This window comes from Psammomys obesus, unplaced genomic scaffold, assembly GCF_907164565.1.
Source record: "Psammomys obesus unplaced genomic scaffold, mPsaObe1.curated_primary_1811, whole genome shotgun sequence".
In the NCBI taxonomy this organism is placed as follows: Eukaryota; Metazoa; Chordata; class Mammalia; order Rodentia; family Muridae; genus Psammomys; species Psammomys obesus.
Window position 1 is genome coordinate 35,393,807 of NW_026591086.1, and position 15,741 is coordinate 35,409,547.

The 15,741-nt window shown below is 34.6% G+C and overlaps 1 protein-coding gene across 2 annotated transcripts in view; it reads right to left on the minus strand.

Moving 5' to 3' along the window:
* The window catches only part of Dach1 (dachshund family transcription factor 1), a 408,415-nt gene that overhangs the window by 178,074 nt on the left and 214,600 nt on the right, over positions 1 to 15,741 (minus strand). For both annotated transcript variants that reach the window (XM_055609966.1, XM_055609965.1), the window contains exon 3: positions 13,440 to 13,601. In XM_055609966.1, the coding sequence (XP_055465941.1) occupies positions 13,440 to 13,601 (162 nt within the window). The remainder of the gene's footprint in view (positions 1 to 13,439; positions 13,602 to 15,741) is intronic.

Consider the following 15,741-nt stretch of genomic DNA (forward strand, 5'->3'; position numbering starts at 1 on the left):
TATATATATATATATATATATATATATATATATATATATATATATATATATAGTTAGTCTGTTCAGTTATTTTTGTTCATGATTTCAGTCATCTTTGTTTCTCACCTTACTGACTAATAAAGAAGGAATCCAAACTGTTTATTATTGACAAGATGTGACACAGTCTGCCCTGCATTCTTTACAACATGGGAATGTCAAACCACAAATGATTCCAGATTCCTAGGGGAATGTGTGGATGTTACATAATTGTGCTACTGTCTTCATCACAGAAATCAAAAACTTACAAATAAATGATTCAGTCTGACTAGCCAGACTTTAAAAATCACATAATTGGGCCTAATCATGCTTGAGGGAAAAAAAAAAAAAAAAAAAAAAAAGCATGCATAGGAAGCCAAAGACCAAGAAAAATAAAATGAAGTTTTTAACTACGCTGAACTGTGGTTTCCTAGAAACACATGACTACAAAATTAATCTTATTAGAAAGTAGAAACCCAAACAGGGCATGCTTATCTGTTTGCTGTGTAAATTGATCTCTTATCACCCAGAGTAAGCAGATACACCATCAATCAACAGGCCATACAGCTAAAAGCAATCAATAAAAAAAGCACAGGAATTGACAAACAACTAGTCAATGAAATCATTTTTCCTGAAATACTTAGCTGGAGCCTTTTAAAAGAATTGCAGTGAACAATGTCAGTTGCGTTTGAGCCTGCACGCTTCTTAATAGAGAACGGATGTCATATCCATTTATTTTAGCTGTCTGAGCAAGTTTTTCACACCTTATCAGAAACAGTTTTGCTATCAATATATTGAAAATATGCAAACTTTTGGTTAGCTTCACTAAGTTCGAAAGTCGTAGAAATGAGGAAGAAAAAAAAAGTCCCTTCAGAAAAATACAGTATATCATTTGCTAATCAATACTTTTGGTCATTTTTTCATGTTCGACAAAAGTAAGTTACTTTGTATTTGGTAGTAATCATTTTGATAATTTATGTCTCAGAGTGATGTCTGTGGAGTGAATTCAGCATCAGTATATTAAGCCGATTATGGGGCACTTCCTTTTTAGTTCATAGAAGAGCTCAGAAGTGCTGAATTATGCTTTGGGTAAGCTTTCTGGGACATTGCCAAAACTGTTATAAACATTTCTGAGCTCACTTTTCCAGGGAACTCTTTTAAAAATCAATTAGAAGTGAAAGCCTTTCAATGTACGTGTTTGAAAATGTCAAGCCTGAATTACTTTGTTTTTTTGTTGTGCATCAATGGCAATATTTCAAAACCTGAATACTAAATTGATCATATCCTATAATTAACCTATTAAAGGGAGTAGGATGTGCAAGGTTTCTGAAACTAATTCCACAGGAGAACCGGCTTTTTGTCTTTAAGAAAATATGTTCAGTTAGGTAAAAAAAAAAAAAAAAAAAAAAAAGGCAAAGGGGAGATAGCAGAAAGCTAAGGTTGCTCAGGTTTCATTTTCACAGCATACTTGAGTAAACTTGCTGATTTTGAAAAAAAAATAAAGAAAAAACTGACATAGTAGTTCAGGTCAGCTTGTTAAAGTAAGGAATTCTTTGTTTAAGATTTCTGAATTAAGTTATTTCAATAATATTCCATAGGCAATGGCACAAGATCAATTATGAATTTAAATTTATCAAACAGTGATCTGTTCAAGAAGTGAATATACTCAAAGGCACAAAACATTCTTTATAATATGTCATATAAATGTATGTTAATATTTCTATGTATTTACATTTTTACCTGTCCAAATGCAGCGCTAATTTATTTTGTTTAAGCAATATTACCAAACTTCAAATATCTATGTCAAGTTTTTTTTTCTTACTAAAAGCAATCTAATATTGCTTTATGTGTACAAAAATATATTTTTTATAAGAGATAAGATTAAAAACTTGTAAATATCAAAAACTGTGTTCCCTCACTCAACAAATGAACCACAAATTGACTGTGGAGAGGGAGAGCAAAGGATTAAAATTCCTCATGGATGTGTAGCAAACACATTGATATTAATTGGTTTGTCCTTTCAAGTTGTGTTTATCTCTTCATTTCCATCACTGTTTCAAAGGTCACTCTGTTCCATTTATAAATCCAATATGACAGAGATTAGTAAAGGCAAAAAGCAACAACGAAATGACTGCACCATCATGCACTCACACAGCTCACAATTCATTTACCCAATTAATAAAAAATACCATCAAACCACCAAAATGCCTCATGTCAAGATAGCTTAATCACCTACATTTAGGATAGACAGTACAGGAAATGTACTGAAACAGGGAAATTCCATTCTAGTCGAAATACTGAGAAATCTGTGCCTTTTGAGGATTTTGTTTTCTCTCCGAAACAAAATGATCATGAAACTAAATTTCAGAAGAAAACCCATTAGTAAATAGAAATAAATACTTGTAAAAATTTGATAAAAGGTACTCAGAAGGTTAACTGCGCTGATGCGTGCTGCATGTTTACGTGTGTCTTTGTAACAGTTTGATGGGGAAGATCATATTATGATGAAATTGAATGTAAATAATATGACGTGCGTCCAACATGTGGAAATGGAGATAAGTTTTACAACTGAATGCTCTGTTTTGCACACTTAGTAAAAACTGTTCTAGAGCAGAGCTTCTCTCTTGATGTGGGGGAACAGTGGTAAATAGAAAAAAAGAACAACACGAAAAAGAAAAACCAAAATAATTAAGTGTTGTTTAACACAGGTAACTTTGAGTGGTGAGTGTTAGGATGTCACAGAAAATTGTTTCTCTCTAAACTAAGCACTTTGATCAGATTAGGATTTTTAATGTTCTTATTTACCCCGATGTGGAACATTGAGCTTGTGTTATCTAATAGATCATGTATTTACAGATAAAAATCTCTCAAAAACATACTTGAGATATTAAACCTAAAGTAAAAAAAATACATAAATAAAAATAAACAGATAAAAATAGAAAAACTCTAGCTTAATCATCTAGTAAAAACTGTAACATACAGAAAAACTTAGAATCAAGTGCTGTAGAAAGTCAGAGACTTTCTCTGAAGCCAAATATGAGTGAAACTAAAAAAAAAAAAAATTAGTTTCAAAAACTGATTTGCTTTTCTTTTTCTCACCTGTGTCTCCTAAAATGCTGTGTACTCACAGAATCCTGAGGCTTAGGGCAAAACAATAATGCTTCCAAGGCCAGAGTTTTGAAACAAGCTAACTACTCAAATGCCATAGTGTCTGTAAATGAATTACTAATCACCACATTATATTATATGACATCACATTTCCTTTTATGCATTCATCATTTTACAAATACTTAATTGAAATATGTACTTTGTTGTTTTGGTAAAACCTATGTTTTTAGGTTAAATACATCTGCTAGAAAAGATATCACAAAATCATTAAATATGTTATGAAAATCATGAAGAGATTATTTCTTTGGAAACCTAAGACACAATGTCTTCTATGAGATTGCTTTTACCCAAAGATCCAAGTGCATTTTTATCATACAGATAAAATTGAAAATGCATTACTTCATTTGAGATTTCTGGTTAGCAAAATGAAAAACTTTTCTGAGGAATCCTAAAATGTTGCATTTTATGCAAAATCAAGAGAAATATTTTTAAAGCGTGTCTTAAAACAATTTAAGACAAGTACAGGACTGATAAAAATTGAGTATATATATATATATATATATACTATATATATATATGTTATAAATGCTTTTAACTTAGTGTATGCATGTCCTCATGCATAACTATCAAATGCACGCTGTAAGTGACAAGGTGTGCCCGCAAATACACTTGTGTCCTCTTCTTTGTCCCTATGCAGATTATGGCTACCAGCCAACACATGACCCCAAGGAAGTAAGTCCACTTTTTGGCTGAACGGTTTATCAACAGCTTGAAGTGACAGGAATGGTGATTCAATCCTGCTTCTCGACATATCAGATGTAGGCCACATTCTTCAGTCTGTGGAACTAGAAAAGGAAAAAGTCCCTGTCGCATTTGCCCTTTCATAGAGATGGAAATATTATTAGAAAGGACATAAACAGACTAATTAAATCACAGCAGTATGGCTGGGATGACAGCTGGTACAGCGTGTGACTGAGGAGATCCATATCTGTGAACAGGAGGTACTTCACTTGCCATCCATTCGCTATTAGGTGCTTTCAAGCTTGCTGTGCAGACATTAAATAATAACATATCATTTCCAAGGCTAAAACGATGTAAAGAAATAAAAAAAGGCTTTCTAACCAAGAAATCTTTTGTGCGACACCGAAAAAAAAAAAATCATTTACCACTCAGTTCTGCTTTTGAGATAAAGATGTAATAATGCCATTACCTTTCATCAGCAGGATCCTTGAAAATCAACACTCTTTGCTTATCATGCTGTGAAATACAAATAGAGCTAAAGGCCTGGCCTGCAAGGCACTGCTGCAGCGATATTAACTACCAGATCTGCCCTTTGTGAAGGAAACCGTATCCGTTTCATTAGTGCAGACTCTAATTCAAAACTGTTGAAAATGAACTGCACATACTGTTTTAATAACAACACTCCTAATCATTATCAAACTGGTAATTCTCTCAGCACTGAATTATAAGGGTCTCTGTTTCCATTATGACCTGCTGTTAAAGAAAACCATATTTAAATCCTCCATTCTTTCTTAGTTTTCAAATTATCCAGGTTTGAGAGAAGGGGAGGGATTGTAGTAGCATCAAGAGCATGTAAAACTATGTCTGCCACATTATTTCATTTTAGGTAAACTGGCAGTTTTAGACATTTATGTCAACTACTGTATTATTTACAAATCTTTTTGGTTACATTGCTTTGCATTCAGTTTGAAAATTCACATTTCACTCAAATGACTGTACAATTTTGGAGTGCCTGAGCACTTCAGAAAAGAATCAGAGCAATGAAAATGTGAAATGCTGAAAATGAAAAGTCTGGTGGCAGGTGCAATGAGCTAAACTTGTGTGCAAACTCACAAAATGTTGAGCAAGTCCTACGGTTGTCTCAAATTTTACATTTATTAAAAACAAGATTTTTAAAACAGGTAATGTTGGGCATCACACCTTTATAAAACACAAAGTAGAAAGCTTGTTTTAAATATGTATTGCTAATCATAATAAGTTGAATGTAAAAAAAATGAAAATAGCTGCACATATTAGTGAAGTAAATAAAAGGAGTTGAATGTGACCTGGCCTACTTTATACAAAGGTAGTTGGTTTGGATACACTTTAGTTTCTAAGTTTATATGAACGTCACAACATGAGCATACATTATGTTGATAATATATGACTTTATTTGATGTGATTGTGGCTAATCTTTTGAAAGGTGATGGAATCTACCATATAATTCCTTTACCTGGATATATTCAACAGTTATTTGTTTCACAATTATATAGCTAACATAGGGTCAAAAATCATTTAATAGGTTTTTTTTTTTTGTGTGTGTGTACATGTGTTTCAATTGTTAGGTTTCCCTTAAAACCTAGTCATTATTTACAAGCATTATTGATATTGAAATTGAAATATTGCCTATTTTCTAATAATGCTTTCAAACTGTCTATATACATTGAAAGTGTCCTCTAGAATTGAAAAAAAAATTGCAAAAAAATATTTAGCTTCTATGCAACAAAGTGTATATGTAGTAGTTCATATAAGAAAGTAGTGCAAATTATTAATTATTGTCTAAGGATTTTATTGACATACAAAAGATATATTGAGATATATTTTAAATATCCTTAAAGACACTGTCTTCATGCAGAATCAAACATCCCTTCAGTCACCTGTTGTCAACACAGATACTTCAATGACTTAACAAAATAATAGCAAATATCGGAAACAAGAATTTAAGACAATAATGCTATCTTTCACTTCCCTGAGCGATCTAAGAAGCCCAAATGATGCGATATACTGACTAGCTTGCAGAGTTTATGGCACATTTAACTATATTTTAAACAATATTTTTAAAACAACCTTAATTTCTCTCTGTTGTAAAACTAGATAAACTCTTGTCCAGCCTCTTCCATACATTAACAAAAATGATGCACAGCACCAAGGAAAGATGTTCCGTCCTATGTTCCTTACAGTCCAAGTGAATATGGTCCACCCTCAGCCATCATGTGTAATGGTTACATAATTTTAAATGGATATACACCACTCTATTTATCAGTGTTTTTATAAGTTGCTCTAGGAGTTCTCATTTTGAAAGCCACTTCAAAGAATGCCTTTTTCATTATTTATTTTCTATTGAGTATTCAAGTCAAAAAAAGTTAAAAAAAAAAAAACGGAATGAGAGAATGAGTCTACCAAGAAAGGCCATTGTTAAAAAACTTACCTACGTAGCTGCACTCATCATTGGCTCTTTTATCAGGAGAAGACATATCTTATCCGTGCTCACATGTCATTTCATGAATACATCTGAAGGCTTTTTCCTTGGTCATACCATGTAAGATGTTTTAATGTCACATCAAGTTTGTTTTTGTAATTTCAAATTAAATGAGCTGTTTATCATATCCCCTACATTAACTTATTTACGATATTTAGTAAATAAAAATGCTAGAGATATTAAATATTTATCAGTGCATCAGAATTCATGAGAAAGTAACCTAATCCCTTTCTTTGTAATGATGGGGTGAGAAACTTTGTATTAGATGGCAGGATATGAAGACATCCTCTGCATAGGGAATGATGTTAACCATATGGCCTATTCACCATCAATTGAATTACAAGCCATGGCAGTTACTACACTTTTAAGAGATGCTTGTGTTGGTTTCCATTAATATACTAATGTGACATTTACGAAAGTTTTAAGGTTAGGCATCCTTTCTGGACCAGTGGATAAGGGCACAAGAAGGAAAGCATGAACTAAAAGTTTTATATATAAATTGACAGTTATCAGTTTGGAGTAGTCTACATTCTGAATGTCATCATTATTTAAACTTTTAGGATAGTCTTGTGTGCATCCATGTTCATAGCAGAATCATTTAATCTTACTCATTAGGCAAGAAGAAGGCTCTTTCGACTTATTATTAGGAAAAGATGTTAGTGTTTAAAAAAGGAAATCCACATTTAATCTGTTAAACAATAGCAAATTTCTTATGAACCAGTGATACTGTAATTGAACTGGAGACATTTTTAGAGCAAGCTTGCTTTGGCTTTTTCACCCTCCGATTTGGAATCTGCTCACAGTATTGCCAGCTTAACCAAAAAGGATTAACTCTCATATCCAACTGAGAACACAGATAATTCTCAGTAATTGGTAAAAAATGAAGATGAATGGGGCTGAGAGATAAGGAGCAATTAGCTCATCAGCAGCTACAGCTGTGCACTCCATCCGGATCCATCTCTTGAGTCTCGGCCCCTTTTAAAGAACCTAAGCAGGCTAAGCGCAGGACACCCCTCCCCCAAAAAAATGCTATACCTGCCCATCATGTCTCTAGTCTTCCATTCCATTTCTTACTCTACAAAGACACCTGTCATAGCACGGTATGTAAATTACTACCTCTCTTAGGACCTATGTCTAAAGCCAATCTTCTCTTTAAACTTTTTTTTTATAACAGAAACCAAATGACTACTGTAGACAGTCTTAAATTCCCTGTCAATCGTTTCATTATAGCAGCATCATCTGTTTGAAAATATAAGCAATTCCCTCATCTAATTATAGGAAGGATTTGAGGTTCATTAACATTGCCAAGGCAGGATCCAATGTGCAACTGCAGAGCTCCGCGTGGCGGCCTGGCTCTCAGTTTCCTTTTATTTGCTGTCTCTGGCTCTCCAAGACCTTTTCCTAAAAACACTCACTCTTTTCCCTCAAAATAGGCATATGTGCTAGAAGAAAGGAAATGACTTCTGGGCAAATCATTCTATAACTGCAAGATACTCTTACAGTTACTTTTCTTCTGTCAAGATAAGGGGATGGTCAACTAGGGAAGATATTTTTGTCTCCCTCTGTGTTTGGCCTTTTTCTTTTTTCTTTTTTTTTTTTTTTCTTTTTTCCTTTAATAAATGTGTTTGGGTTGTTTGGAGGGCAGGAAAAGTAAACAGGGGAAAGACCGAGGAACGTGTTCTCAACCCAACTCATGTCCTTACTTTTGCTCGAAACTCCTGCATCCTGTTAACTATTTCAAGTGTGAGAAGAATTTTGAAAGAACCATGTACTTCATTCAAATGGCATTTGCTCAGCTTTGTCATTTACCAAACTAGCACAGGCTTGCCGAAGTGCCACAGTGTTCAGAAAGACAAAGTACTGAAGTCGTGAGATGACTTCACTTCCTCGAAATAATAACAGTAGTTAGGGGGTTATGGCTATAGTTTAAACAATGAGATTTTCTTGGGACATCTGTTTTGAGATCACATTTTGAATAGATATGAACTCATTTCCTATGAAGCCAGAAATCTACTATTGTTGATAGCTGTTTACCAGTTCTATGAGTCAGATATTAGCCACTGGCATAGGTCCCTCTTGAATCCTCTGAGTATTTTCTAAACTGTGTACATAGTGTTTTCCTTAAATAAAATGTTGGGAGAAGAATGTATTCTTTTCTCAAATCTTGGTAAATTACAGTTCACAAAACTTTATACTTTAGAATAATATTTAATGCATGTATTTTTAAAAGTGCACTTCCTGGCTCTCTGTCGTAAAGACAGCAGTAAGACACTAGGTTTAGTAAGTATTTATTTAGATAACGTAGATGCTCCGAGAGATGCTTTTTATGTAAATATTTAGATAACATTTCAAAACCAGAAGTAAAATTAAGGATCCTTTATTTAGATTAAACAAATTGTGATTAATTTAGTATCCTCAAAGATGAGCATAATGCCAAAAGAAAAGATAAACAGATTATATTAAAAAAAAAGTTATGGATGCTGTCAAATTGACCTTGAGTTCAACGGTTTTAAATTTTCCTTTACCAATATCCCAGTTCCAATTTGCAAGCAGAATTTTTAAGCTGGTTATGCAGATCAGTTTTGCTAAAGAAGAAAAAAATAGTAATTTATCTGGCCTATATTCTGTGGAGAGTGTTGCCACTAAAAAGAATCCAGGACATTTTTCCTTCTTATCTGGAACGGAGCTCATATCAGGCTACCTGTCACAAGATAGTACTTGATATAAACAAGAGATTGCTAAGACATCTCAGTAATCAATATCAGGATGGCAACAGTATGGAAACCCCAACCAGTGCATATCATTTGTCTCAGTATCTATTTCTATGGCCAAATGAAGCATTAATTCAAATCATAAATCTATGGTGATTTAAATCTGGGAATGAGCACCTGCCTGCTTTAATGATTTATTTTGTACATTTCAGTAAGCAGGAGATTTGTCCATTTGAACTGACAGGTCACCTTCAGATGCCAGGAGCACACTGTTTATCACCATGCAGACGAGCATCTCATCTTCGCAAGTAAATATTAAACTAAAGGAATCCAATTGATTGTGGATGGGGGAGAATGGCAATGTGGCCATATATTTCACTCAGCAAGCTGATGCCTTACTCGGATCTATCCCGAGTTCCTCACCTCTTCCTCCACTCATCACCCTCTTGGAAAGACGTGGGCTCAGGGTTATCATCTAAAATTGGAATGCAAAGTAATCATTTGTCCACATCAAAATTTTCCAAAACTCCTTTTTTTATTTGCAGCTAATTTTTAAGACTCCTTATGAACCAGTGAAAGTCATCTTCCACAAAATTATCTAGTCACCTTACCTAGGCAAATCCAACCACATCAAGCCAAAACAAAAATCTATTTTCTTGAGCCATAAAGATTTATTTACAACTAATAAATTGAAAACATGCACCCATAAAGGAAAGCCTAAAGTGAGTGCCTTACCTTGGGAGGCCAGTAAACAAAAGTTTCAGGAGATAATGATTTAACTCTAGACATGTCACTGGACATGGACAGAACTAAGGAAGGAAGAAGTCTAAGTTGAACCTCTGTGAAGGGTGTCAGTCCTGCAAAGTGGTTGACAATAGGCAGAATGACAAAACCAGTGAGTTTGAATTCCAAAGCACAGGCTTGAGAGCTTTGGGATTCTTTCTAGAATTCAAATTCTTCAATTCCTCTGCCTAGCCACTTCGCCAGGACGGATATTCCCCGAACCCAACAGGTGTCCTATTATTGTTGTTGCCCAGCCTCTCCCGATAGCATGTATGTATGTGGCCCTCACATACTGGGCTTGTATTAGATCACTTTTGTGTTTTTACAATGAATGAGCTGAACTTAAAAGTTTAAGAAAGTACTTTCAAGAAAATGCTTCCAAGTTTTCTCAGTGCTCTACATCTTCAGAAATGACACCTACTCAACCCAAGAGGAATGCAAAGAAGGAAGCTGCTGTGGATGGGAGTAAAAATGGGAAGAAAGTAATTTTAGGAAGGCATCTTTAGAAGAACTGTAATAGTAAAAGTAATACCAAACTTCAAGTAAGCAATGGGAGAAGCAGACATAAAGAATGACGTACTAAACACCGGGCACATTTATTTTAATTATCTCACGGTGGCATTTTCCAGTTGTCTTGAACTATTAAGCCCTGAAAGTCTACATAACTTTTCAAAGTCATAATCAAATTGTTATTGAGCACTTAAAAGAGGCAGGAATTGTCTCCATAGAAGCCTGGAGCCACAAAAACTGCTCAGTTCAGCAACTGCTTTGATCTATGCAAACTTGGCTCTGACCTTCATGGGTTTCGTCACCCGTGGCACCCACCTTCCTCCTACCTAAAACCCACTGTCTTTGCTTTCTAAAGAAATATCCAATAGTAGCTGTTTTGTTGAAAGATGATAGGAATTGCAAAATTTTAGACGTTTGCTGCATGCTAAGAATGGAATGAAAATGACAACAGAAGTCCTTTCCAAATCAGCTAAAGTTAGGCCATAAAATAAATGACGTACGTACCTGGGAAGGGGGGGTTGTCTAAGAATCCACTGATGCAAACACATCTGTAAATATCTCAATCTTCAAAGAAGGCACAAGTAAGCATTCCTCTTGGATCAAATGAACATACGATAGCTCACAGTAGGATATTAACAGTGGAGCTATCAACTAACAGGAAAAAGTTATTTTTCCAACTAAAACAAAATGGGATATTTAAAGTGTTTATATTTTAAGACATGATAATAGCCTAAGTACATAAATAATTAAAGGGAGCTGTAGTTTGGACACTAGGTAAATATTATTATATACTAAAAATATGAAATACATGTTAATGCTTAATTGTGAGTCATTTGCTTCTTAACTTCTACCCATTGGTTTCTGAAAAGCTAACTGCTGCTCAGCTCCCAGGAAAATGAAGAGATGTTTTTTTTTGTTTGTTTGTTTGTTTGTTTTTTAATATGCCCCTTTAAATTTTATTATATTGTCCCTCTTAATCTCCACTTCCAGCATCTACTACCAGAAACCGCCTGTATGGTAAGTCTATTGTGCAAATTTGAAAATAATCAAGTGGAATAATCATTTGGAATAATTACTATAATTGATAAGTAGATTTTTTTTTATGGAAGATAACATGAACACTAAACCAGCGATGCAGACAAGTTTCCCACATTTGGGAAATAATGGAGGTCAAGACTTTGCAGTTCAAAGAACTAGTCTAGCCCTGGAAAACACACCTTTTATGATCTTGGTATCGCCCTGCCCAATAAGCACTGATAATTTATTTTTATAAGTGTTGGAAGCTGATCTATTTCAGAAGCCAAAGCAAAAAGAGTTTAATTTTAAGCTCTTCTACACTTAGCAATTCTAAAAAAAAAAAAAAAAAAAAAAAAAAATGAGAGAATTGTAATTCTTCCATTTTTTTTCAATGTTAGTGTGTCTTGAATTCTAAAACAACATGTTCGAACCATGAGCTAAGCAAATTATTTTCTTTCTCATCTTTCTTTCTAGGATCCCAAGTAGTGTAAGCATTGGTATATTCCCGAGATGGTGCCCCTCCATGTTTTCACTGCTCTACGCGCCAGCCGCAGCTACTTTCAATTCAAGGTGTGGTCGTTTTCATTGCCCTTATGAAGTTCTGTTGAGAAATTCTATTGTTCCCCTTTGCGTGACAGAAGGGTCCCTTTACCTTCATGGAAGAAATGTGTTTTGTGTTTTCCTAGATGTTTCAAATCATTTGCCGCCCTAATATTTTATCTGGTATGTGCTTATGAGTAATTGCAATGAAATGATGATTTTTTTTTAAATTCATAATATTTCTTCACGGGCCCATAACTATATTTTAACAGGTGGAAATCTGAGCTTAATTTGTTAGCTTAAGATATGATGAAGAGAAATTGTGGTAAACTGCTGTGTTCTCATGTGCCTTGTTTGACAGGATAACATGCATGCCCCTTACTAAGTGTAATTTTCTCTTATAAAATTTTATTTTGAGCATTAATCCTGTACTAGAAAAATGTTAGAGTAAAGAAACAGAATGTAAGGTTTTGCCACATCAACACTCAGATGACAAATATTTCACTGGTAAAAAATTAATTAATTTAATAGCCCACATTTAAGCTGCATTTCACAAGCTAAGAGACGAGTCTGTGAGGATAAAAATGTTTCATTTGGTTTTGTTGTGAGACGTAACAGAAAGCAATCCAGGTGATCAGGAGAACTTCATAATGTTTCTTGATAATGAATGTCTTGATAATGGTGTGGAGAGGAGGTCTTATAAATACCCACGTTGCTGGCAAGAAAGTAAGGTTTCAGTTTGCAGTCTCTGCATCCACAATTTAGCCTTGTGGAGTCTCACTTGCCACTAGTAAAGTATTCTGGACTGAGATTTTGAGCAATCACTTACACGTTTTGCTTTATGTTTGCTTTGCATGGGATTGATTATGTTACATACCAAAAAAAGTAAAAGCTTTAAGTAACTCTTGGGACAGTATTTTGACATTATTATATTTTATTGCCACCTTTTCTTATAATCTCTAAAAATGTCTAGTTGGTAAAATAAATTGTATTGCATGTATGAATACAGCAGAGCAGATATGATACTATGTATTAGCAATGGTTTCAGATGTTCACCGTGGACCTGAAAGGCACCGGTATGAATGAGTGAGGGCTCATGCATAAACTCTGCATTTGGTGGTAATAAATTTCATCCCTGATAATAAATACATTAAAATTATTCTCAAAGGACACGTAAGGTTGGATGCACACACAAACACACACATCTCTGTATTTCGGTCACATTATCTACGCTCAACATTTTATAATTCTGATTTTTAAAACTCATTTATATTATGAACTACATTAATTCACTATTTGTAACATAAGTTGTAGTTGTAAAATTGACACTGTGTTAAAAAGCACAACTTTGTCACCTTGTTGGTATACGTGTTGGGGGGCCACTCTTGATCTGAACGTACTTTTTTAAATGAATGGGTAGCTAGTAGATTTGTTCTGGAAGAGGAAATAATTCTATGCAAATAATGTGAATGGGTGTCAGTGAACATTAAACTTACCAACACTTGAATTCATATCCCCATTCTCAGAATCTGCTCCATGTTGGTTGTTACTGGCATGATAGTTGCTCATCGCTTCTAATTTTATTTTTTTCACCTTCATTGCTTCAGCAATAGCTGCATTGGTCGCGGCTGCAGCGGCTGCAGCAGCTGCTGTCAGGCCTTGAAAAAAAATAAATGGAAAATAAAGTAATTCAAATGCAGAATTTTTTTGTATAATAGTCCATGTCTTTTCTTAACACACATGCAAACACATATTAGATTATCTAATTGCTTTATGTAATACTGATAATAAAGTTCGATTCAAAACCAGCCATTGCAGCATCGACACATGGATATAAATTCTTGTCAAATTCTCAAAGAATATATTAGCAGAAAAGTAGCTCACATATTACATAGAAGTTGAATTGTAGACACATATTCCATTCCCGGCTGAATGTCCTCTACAGGTGTCCAGAAGAAGGCAGAAAGTCAGAACTGCAGATTAGTTACAAAGCTCACATCTGATACCTAAATCTCCTTACTGTAGTACCCCACACTTGCTCTTTCCTGAATACGCCATCATTTCCCACACACGGTCTGTGGCATCAACCTTCTGCTTCCCTGTGTGACTCACTTCCATGAATGCCCATCTTCCGGTCAAATTTTATTCATATTTTAGGGAATTAACCCACATATTCCCTGGGAGGTGACAATGCCTGCTTGTTTCTGTCTATAAGGACTATGTTCACATTTCTGCAATGATACACATAATATTATACAGTAAACATCTGCTTATACATTGGTTTTCCTTCTAGAATGGTGAGCTGGTCTGTGGCAGGGGCTGCTGTACAGCTAAGTAGCTTTAAGGATCTATTTTAAGGCAAATAAAATTAAAAAAAAAAACTTCAACAAATAATGTGCTTTCACACAAGAGTATTATGATCAGTGTAACCCTTGCTTTACAGATTATGTACTAAACCTCAAGGCCTAAAATGCTATCTTTAGTCTGAGGATGGTCACTGTCTCTTCTTTGTCTTATAGACCCTGGTCATTTATGGAACAGCAGATAATAATAGACATACTACAAGAGGTAGAATTTGAGGTCAGCTCTTAGAAGACCAAAAATGCAAAAACCACTGACATGAAGTATGATTATAGAGATAGCAATAAGATAATTTTAAATAGAAATTTTATTATTTTCTCACTCTGTCAACTTTTCAGAAGTTGATTCATTCCAGCCTGAAGAAAGTGACACACCATTGGAAATATGAACAAAGATCTGCTAATTCTAGAACTCTAACAATCTTTGAAAGGGAATTGTGTATTTCCCTGTACCCATATTTTCCACACACATCTGGTTTAGAAGTTCCGACCACTGTGTTCTGAATTTATCTGTTATGATTTATTTCCACTCCCTGCTAGTAGAGAGAATAAACACAACTTTTTTTTCCTTTCCTCCCCACTAATCATTACTCCTAGTTACCACAGCAAAGAGCAGCTGCCCATAGAATTACATGGGAGTCTTTCTTTGTTGGAACTTTTTGCTATGTAATAGGTTCACAGAAGGCTCCACCTTCTCTACAGATCAGGCAAAGAGGCCTTCACCACTTTCCGTCGAATTCAGGAAGATCTGCAGGTCAGATCTTCACTTGAAAAACTCATAACTACTCCTTAAAGGCCATTGATCTAAATTCAAAGAATCCATCTGGGTTTAACACAAGCATTTGCTGCCTTTTAAGTCTCAACTTGAACAGATTCTCTCATCTTCCTAGGATTGAATTTTCTCCTCAATTACTCATTTCCTTCAAAGACGTTTCAGAGCATTTTCTTTCCTGTTCTCTTTAAATCCTCTGTGTGTTTCCCAGAAAAATCTTTTCCCTTGACTTTTGCCTCTTAACAAATGTGAACATCTCATTTGTCTCTTTCCTCTATTTCCTGGTATTTACTTGTTTCCAGTTTATGTCTTTTTCCAGCCCCATGGCTTGGCTTCATGCTACAGGAGAATCTAGTAATTGTTTTCAAAATATGAAGACTTAAGATACAATTACATTATAGTCAACAAAGTCCAAATAACATAATACGTAAGTGTTCAGAAGTTGGTCTTGGGAATTTCTTCTTTTGTAAAACCAAACTAAACCCAGACAGAAAACATAATGATCAGGTAAGAAAGCTATATAAAGAATGGCACATTTTATAAAGCACAGACCAGGCCTGTTGTATATCCTTGTTCCTCTGTATGGAAGATTCAAGTGTTAGCTCAGTAGGAAACATGGTTACCTACTCTGTTATTCTAGATTATTCATATTTAATCCTTGATTGT